Source organism: Oryza glaberrima, chromosome 10 (genome assembly GCF_000147395.1).
Source record: "Oryza glaberrima chromosome 10, OglaRS2, whole genome shotgun sequence".
NCBI lineage: Eukaryota > Viridiplantae > Streptophyta > Magnoliopsida > Poales > Poaceae > Oryza > Oryza glaberrima.
The window spans coordinates 16,751,679-16,760,367 of record NC_068335.1 but is presented as its reverse complement, the minus strand read 5'-3'; the positions used below and the strand labels follow the sequence as shown (position 1 = coordinate 16,760,367).

The following is an 8,689-nucleotide window of genomic DNA, read 5'->3' as shown; positions in this document are numbered from 1 at the left end:
TGAGTTTTTTTTTTCATACATCATGTTGAACGAAAGAGCATAAGCATTGCCACTCATTTACAGCATCACATACATTTCCGTCATCCACTGAACTAGCTGGGTGACCAGCGCAATTGCGCGGCTAGCACCAATATAAAATTATATATTTTTTAATATGATTTTACTTCAAATTTATTAAATAGTTATCTCATTGTCTTAAGATTTTGAAAAACCAAACCTTATCATCCTCCTATTTCTAATTTTATAGTTTTTAAAAGACACATCAGTTTCTACCCCTACTTCTGTCATATTATTTTTTATTAGCTTTGTTCATTCTCTTTGGAACCTTTAAAAATTGGATCTAAAAACTTATGAGTTTATTGTCCTGTTGGGTTTCTTTTTTATAATTTCTAGAAGTCCTGTCAAATACTGCCATTATACTCCTTTATAACCGTCCACTGCATCTTCTCTTTATTATCATTGCTATTTTAAAAATCGAACATAATTATCATTTAGGTTTATTTTTTTACTTTCTAGAAGTTCCAATTTTTTACTTTCTTGAAGTTCCACCAAAACGTCGGCGACTTTGTCACTATACTCCTCTACGGCTCGCCCATTGCCGCCCTTCTTTATTGTCATTGAGATTTTAAAATCAAACATGATTATCGTTGGGGTTTTTTTAACTTTTAGAAGCCCGAACCTTTAAAAAATGAACCTTATAGTTTTTAGAGTTTTATCGTGAGTTTTATTGTCTCGTTGGGTTTCATGTTTTTTATAATTTTTAGAAATCCCGTCAAATGTTACCACTATACTTCTCTACGACCTGTCCGTCGCATAATCTTTATTGTCATTGGGACTGTAAAAATCGAACATAACTATCGTTAGAATTCATTTTTTACTTTCTAGAAGACCCACCAATCATCGGCGGCTCTACCATTGTACTCCTATACGACCCGCCCGCTGCCTCTCATTTTTAATGTAATTGAGATTTTAAAAATCAAATATGATTATCATTGAGGTTTATTTTTTTACTTTCTAGAAGTTCCCGTCAACCGTCTTGACTGATTGCTTCACAACCTGCCCGTCGTCCTTCCTTTTAATCGTCATTAGGATTTTATTGGGTGTTTTATCAATAGTTTTTAATGTCTCATCAACCGCCACCATTTTGCTCCTCTATAGGACTGTTACTTAATTAATCTTGTCATGTGTTTTAGATGGTCTTTTCTTTCAAAAGTCTTATTTTTTATCACCAATGTTAGTTATTTATAAATTGTACTCCTAGTTGAAATCTTTTTTTATTTTTCTAATTTCAGAATTTATTTTATTTATTATTATGTTCTTTTGATATTTTTATTTTTTATTTTCAATTTCAGTTGTTTCAAAATTGTATTCCTACTTTAACTCTCTTTTTAATTTGCCTAATTTCGGATTATTTATTTATTTATTATTCCAAATTTTAATTAATCTACTATTGGGTTCTTATATGTACTCTTCTTTCAATATTGCTTATATTTAATTCCGAATTGAAGTTAATTTTAAATTGTATTCCTACTTGAACTCTTATTTTCTTTTCTTTTTTATAATTTTGATTTTTTTTATTTTTTGTTCCGAATTTTAATTAATCTCGTATTGGATTCTTGTATGGACTCTTTTTTCAATATTTCTTATTTTTAATTCCGAATTTCAGTTATTTATAAATTGTATTCCTACTCGAACTCTTCTTTTTTTTCTTTTTGTAATTTTGATATTTATTTTATTATTATTCCGAATTTTAATTAATCACGTATTGGGTTCCTATATGGACTCCTCTTTCCATATATTGCATATTTTTAATTCCGAATTTCAACTATTTTTAGAATGTTTTTCTACTTGGACTCTTCTTTTCCTTTTCTTCGATTAACGTGGGAATTTCTAGCCTCCACGGCGAACGTGGTGCCTTCTTTTCTCTAAATTTTTAAATTAAACTAGCAGGGTAGCTCGCGCAGATTGCGCGGCTAGCATCATTATATTCTCCCATATAATAGCATATATGTTTTCTCATTATATTATTCAAAAATATTAAAATGACAACATAATTTTAAATTTTGCAATAACTTTACGAAACTATCAATGTGTAATATTCATATTGTATTTTATATACGTGTTAGTTATTAATTATTTTTAATATCAAATTTTAGTTATTTGTAAATTATATATATTTCTATATGGACTCTAGACTCGTCTTTTAATTTTTTTAATTCCGAATTTTCTGTAAATTGTATTTCTATATAGACTCCAGACTCTTCTTCTAATATTATTTTTTATTTCTGAATTTTTAATATTTCTAATTGTATTTCTATGTGAACTCTAAACTCATCTTTCAAGATTCTTTAATTTTTAATTTCGAATTTTAGTTACTTCTAAATTGTATTCCTATATTGACTTTAAACTCTTCTTCCCATGTTTTTTTTAATTTTTAATTTTAGTTATTTGTAAATTGTATTTTTATACGGACTCTAAACTCTGCTTTTAATTTTATTATGTTTATTCCGAATTTTAGTTAGTTTTAAATTCCTATATGGACTCTATACTCTACTTCTAATATTTCTTATTTTTAATTCCGAATTTCTATTATTTTCTAATTGTATTTCTATATGGACTCTATTCTCCTGTTCTAATATTCCTTATTTTTAATTCCGAATTTCTATTATTTCCTAATTGTATTTCTATATGGACTCTATACTCCTCTTCCAATATTGCTTATTTTTAATTCCGAATTTCAGTTATTTCGTAATTGTATTTTTATATGGACTCTAGTACCTCTTCTAATATTCCTTATTTTTAATTCCGAATTTTAGCTATTTCTAAATTGTATTTCTATATGGACTCTGCTTTTTCTTTTTCTCCGATTAATGTGAGAATTTCTAGATTCTAGATCATGAGAGCGAACGTGAAGGCTCCTTTTTCTATTCCTTTAATAATATAATAGATCAATATCAACCGTTAAAATTTATACCTTTCTGTTTAACATGCCAAAAATTTGTCTAGTAAGTCATCCGTAAAAAATATACAAATAGTCATATACCTTTTTTTAGCAGAGATAGTCATATACCTTATTCTAGCTTAGCTTTCCATCTAATTTTTTTAACCACAAAATCGATGCAAATGCAATAAAATTTAGAAACTGATTGTCGTTGTTATGTGCTTAACCAAAAAAAAAAGTCATTCTGAATTTCTGATATGGTAGTATGTAACTTGCCACGGTTATATATTCGCTGTGCATGGATTGGAGTTGTCTCTGTGAGTTTTTGGCTGCTGGTTTGCTGTCTTCTGTGCGGCACCGTGTCACCGGGCGGAGTGGCTCCGTGTAGGATGGAGTGATACCTGCCTGAGCCTTACGTGTAGTACTTCCTAATTTCCTATGCAATTAAATTACTCTAGGACTCCGTTTACTAATCGACTAATCTTATTCCAGGTGAAATTTCCGTGTATTATTGATATGTTCTTTTACTTTTTACATTAGAATCGTATTGCTCTTACAACTCTAACATCTTTTTATATCCGATTAATCTCCACCGTTATAATCTAGATCTACCACGATCTAACGGTTAAAATATTTCTTTTTTTCTCTGATTAATGTGGGAATTTCTAGTCTCCACAGTCCACAGCGAACGTGGTGACTTCTTTTCGAGCTGTCTTAATAATATAATAGATAGATATTCTTCTCATTCACATTCATAGAAGGAAAAGGGACTGCTGCAGTGAACAGTTTCTTTCTAAGATATGTTGATTTTCTCTCAGAGAATTATATGGCAAAGTCATAAATTTCTCCATTTCTCTTCTCTGTCTTACATTTACAAGTTTATTGTTTAGCCTATGGGGGGAAAATAATAATATTACCACAGGGATAGTAACAACGAGCAATACAATTGTACAAAGTTGATGAAAGACAGGTTTTGTGATTCAGTGTACAGAATAATTTCGCTATATATTTATCAGCAGTTAATGTAATATACTATCCTAAGCTTACCCTTGGCATTAATATAATCTGAGAATGCATCTTACAAATCACTAATTGCGAAGTTCCCTTCCTCCCCTCCTGGTGCTTTACATCTCTGCACAGAGATATATTCACTTCTGGTAGTCTGTTAGCTTGCTAATTGTGATCAGTTTGAATGGTTCAGAGAGGTAGGCTTGAGTATGAGCAGAAATCTCCTGCGCTACAGATCTCATGGAAGGCCTGGATTCAGGGTTCACCCTTGTGCAACCAAGTGCGATTCTCACGACGAACACGACCTCTTCTGCGAGCTGCCCTGTTGGAGCATCCAGCCGCTGGTCTAGTATGTCCTTGAGCAGTAGATCATCTTCTTCTGAAGATGAGATGGCTGGCAGGGATGTTAAGAGGTCACCTGGGTGCTTTCCCATCATGACCTCTAGCGCAACCACGCCAAAGCTATACACATCGCACTTCTCTGTCACCCTCATCGTGTATGCGAATTCTGCAAGAAAGAATCGAAGTCGGTAAGTGTTAATGGTGCGGTGTCGTACTTGTCGGAATTTGAGCAGTTCTTTTTCCCAATGACAATCTTTCAAAGTTCTGCAAATCTTCAGGGCAGGAGTATGTGGCAATCTATTCAATAATGACCACTCTACTTACAGTAATGACTTCAGTACTTTCATGAATCACAATAATGTGCAAAACAATCTTAAATAGATCGGATCTGAGTTTCTTTCTCTCATTTTTTCCTTTTTTAAACAATAGACAATTCGACAACTATATTTCATAACTACTGCTCTTCATTTGGTAGTTACTTGCACAAAATGTTCTTTTATGGTCAGAAATGTTTGACAGTTTATCATACACTACATTACTACCTGGGAGTATCGAACTAAATTTAGCCATCTGTTTTTTTGTTAATTATGACTGAAACATCCCAAATGCTATTTGGTGCTACCATAAGGATCTCACTGAAGCACTTTGAATTATAACTAGGATTTGATATTATAAGCTACATTTCAAAAATTGTATGCATAAGAAACATGTGACATTTTAAGGAAAAAAAATGTTCAAATTTAAGAAAAGTACCTGGAGCCATGTATCCATATGATCCTGCCACAGAAGTCCAGTTCGTCGATGCACCCCCAAGCAACTTCGCCGTGCCAAAATCACACAAGCGTGGCTCAAAGTCTGACTCAAGCAGGATATTATTAACAGTAATATCGCGATGAACGATGGCTGGATTGCAGTCATGATGCAAGTAGGCCAGGGCATGAGCCAGCCCCTGCACCACCTTCACCCTCATGCCCCAATCCATCTTCTTCTTCCCTTCCTCCCCATACAATGTCTTCCCCAAGCTGCCCCTTTCCAAGTACTCATACACCAGGTACATGTAATCACCACTAGTGCAGAATCCATGGAGCTTGACAATGTTGCGGTGGCGGACCTCCGTCAGCGCCTTGATCTCGTTCTCAAAGCTCTTCTTGTTCACATCCGATATGTCACCCGTGTCGGCGACATGGAAGCGTTTGACGGCCACAACTTGCCCACTGGAGAGCTCAGCCCGGTAGACACTTCCGAACCCTCCTTTGCCGATGCAGAAGGTTTCATTGAAGTTGTCCGTGGCGTTCACGATGTCGAAGAATGTGAACTTGCCTTCCTTTTCCCAGATTGTGGACTCATATGAATAATTGGTGTTAGATTCCACCTCTTTCTTCTCTCTAGGCCTCCTCCTGCATAACAGTATGATGCAAGTAACAACGGCTAGTAGTAACACCACTCCAACTACTGACACAACTGTTGCAATGACTACTCTCTTGTGATGCCCAGAAGATGATCCGGTAGAACTGATGTCACAAGGAGTTAGACCTTGCACATCACCACAGAGCCCCAAATTCCCGACATACGCAGAAGCTGAAGCATTCTGGAAAACCTTCCCTGACGGTATACTTCCGGTGAGTCGATTGAAAGAGAAATCAACTGATTCGAGGCTTGACATGCTAGAAAACCCTGCCGGGATCAGACCACTGAGCTCATTGTGTGATAAGTTCAGTCTCTGCAGAGTCATCAGCTTCTCGAGATTTGGAGGGATCGCGCCCGACAGAGAATTGCTGCTCAAATCAAGCAGGATCTGCAGCTGAGCCAGATTGCCAAGCTCACTTGGTATCTCCCCTGACAACTTGTTCTTGCTCAAATCAAGCAATATCAGAGCATCAAGCTTGCTAATGGCAACTGGTATCGTCCCATCAAGCATGTTCCCTGACAAATCGACTTTCTGAAGCTTGGAATTGTTGCTCAAGCTCCCCGGAATCGGCCCGGAAAATGAGTTATGGCTCAGGTTGAGATTGAAGATGCTGAGTTCTCCCAACACAGGTGGAATCCCTCCTGTCAGATTGTTTCCAGCCAAGCTGAGAATCTGCAATCTTGTCATGCTCCCAAATGCTTCAGGAATGCGGCCGGATATGCGATTGCCGTCCATGCGCAGGAGCGTGAGGTTGGCGCACTGTCCCCAGTCAGAGGACAGCTCGCCGGTGAGCTTGCTGCCGGAGACGTCCAGGTACTCCAGGCTGGGGTGCACGCCGAAGGCCTCCGAGATGTCGCCGGTGAAGTGGTTCTCCTCCAGCCGGACACGGACCAGCGCCGTGCAGTTCTTCAGGCACGGCGGCAGCGCGCCGGTGAAGTTGTTGTAGTTCGCCGTGAGGTGGTCCAGCGCGAAGCCGTCGCAGATGTGGCGCGGCAGCTCGCCGGAGAAGCTGTTGTTGGTGAAGCTCACGTGCTGCAAGGCCAGGCCCTTGCCGAGGTCCGCCGGGATGGCGCCGCTCATGTGGTTGTCGAACACGGCGAGGTACTGGAGGCTCCTGAGGTCCGTGATGGTGGCTGGCAGCTCGCCGTGCAGACTGTTGGTGTTGACGTCGAGGCTTTGCAACGCCGTCATGTTGCCGATCTCCGGTGGGATTACGCCGGTGAGATTGTTGAAGAATAGCGCCAACTTTATGAGCTGCTTGAGCTTGCCGAGCGAGCTGGGGATCGGTCCGGTGAGCGAGTTCACCGACAAATCCAGCTCTTGCAGGTCCTCCAACTCGCCGAGCTCTGCCGGGATGGAGCCGGTAAGCTTGTTGCTGTATAGGTACAGGATTTTCAGTTTGTTCGCCTTGCCGAGCTCCGGCGGAATCTTGCCGGTCAACGAGTTGTTCTGCACTTGGAAGGATATGAGCTCCGGCCAGCTCGTGAACAACACAGGCGGGATCTCGCCGGTGAGGTTGTTCGTGGAGATGCCGAACTCCCGCATTGCCCGCATCCCGGCGAACTCCAGCGGCAAGCCACCGGATAGCTGGTTCAAGGACAGCTCCAGATAAGTGAGATTCTTCAGATTGCCCAGCTGCGACGGCAGAGTTGAAGAGAGCCCCGAGTTCTTGATGTCGAGCCGCTGCAGCATCTGGAGCTGGCCAAGAACTGGCGGGATCTGCCCGCCGAGCTGGTTGTCGCCGAGTTCAAGAATCCTCAACTGCGGCATCGACCCGAGGAACTCCGGGACGCCGCGGGTGAGATTGTTGCTGGCCATCCGCAGGTCCTGCAGCTTCGTCAACTTCCCGAGCGACGCCGGAATCGGGCCGGAGAACGCATTGATGGACAGGTTGAGGTACCTCAGATTCGGGAGCTTCTCCGGCAGCGTGTCCGGTATCTTCCCGAACAGAGTGTTCTGCGACAGGTCGAGGTAGGTGACGTTGCCGCTCTTGAGGATGAAGTCCGGGAAGCTGCCATTGAAGGAGTTGAGGTAGAGCGACATGAACGTGACGGTGGGCATCGGCGAGAACTTGGCGAAGTCCTGGTCGGTGAGGTAGTTTGCTCCCAGGTCGAAGTGGGCAACCTTGGGGAGGCGGCTGAGCTGGTGCGGGATGGCGCCGACGAGGTTGTTGTTGTAGAGGCGGAGGTCGACGAGGCCGGAGAGGTCGCCGAGCTGCGGCGGGATGGAGTCGCTGAACCCATTATTGCCGAGGTCGAGCGAGGTCAGCGAGCGCAGCCGCGAGATGCTCGCCGGGATGGCGCCGGTGAAGTTGTTCCCGTTGAGGTCGAGCTCGGCCAGCGCCGGGAGCGCCGCGAAGTCGAGCGCGTCGAGGCCGCCGCCGAGGCCGGCGCCCCCGAGCCGGAGCGAAGTGACGCGGGCGCCGCCGGCGGAGGCGTCGCAGGCCACGCCGCGCCACGCGCACACCGGCGCGGCGCGGCTCCACCCGGACAGCGCGGCCGCGCCGTCCTGCAGGCCGGCCTTCCACGCCAGCAGCGCGTCGGCCTCCGTCGCCGCATCCGCCGCGGCGACCACCACCACCACCACCACCACCAGGCGGAGGGCGGCGTGTCTCCGCGGCATTGGCGAGATCTAGCGGCGGCGGCGGCGGCGGCTGGTCAGTGGCTTGGCTTTGGCTGCTTTGGAGGCAGCCTGGTTGGTCGCCGGAGTTCGCGTGGAGGGAACGTTTTTTTTTTTTTTAAGAGCTTGCGGCGCGGGGGGCGGTCAACGGGGCGGGGTTGACCAAAACACGTGGGGTGGGGGTTGGGTGGGGTCGACGGCGGGTGGGGGCCACGTACGTTTATGTGCTTCAGTGTGTTGACGTGGAATGATTATAGCCGTGCGATGTACGGCCAGCCCAGTGTCAATATGTGGTGGCCAGATGGCGTGGGTCCGGTCGAAAGTCCAAAACCTAAACCGGAGTGTGTCGTGTGGTACGTGGGGTGGGATGC

The 8,689-nt window shown here is 42.9% G+C and overlaps 1 protein-coding gene across 1 annotated transcript; it reads right to left on the bottom strand.

The window, feature by feature from the left end:
• Positions 1-3,747: 3,747 nt before the first annotated feature.
• Positions 3,748-8,411, bottom strand: LOC127752736 (MDIS1-interacting receptor like kinase 2-like). The gene is made up of 2 exons (XM_052278139.1): positions 5,045-8,411; positions 3,748-4,457 (listed from the first exon to the last, which is right to left on the bottom strand). The coding sequence occupies exons 1-2, from the start codon at positions 8,319-8,321 to the stop codon at positions 4,090-4,092; spliced, it is 3,645 nt and encodes a 1,214-aa protein (XP_052134099.1). The 5' UTR covers positions 8,322-8,411; the 3' UTR covers positions 3,748-4,089.
• Between the last annotated feature and the right edge of the window lie 278 nt (positions 8,412-8,689).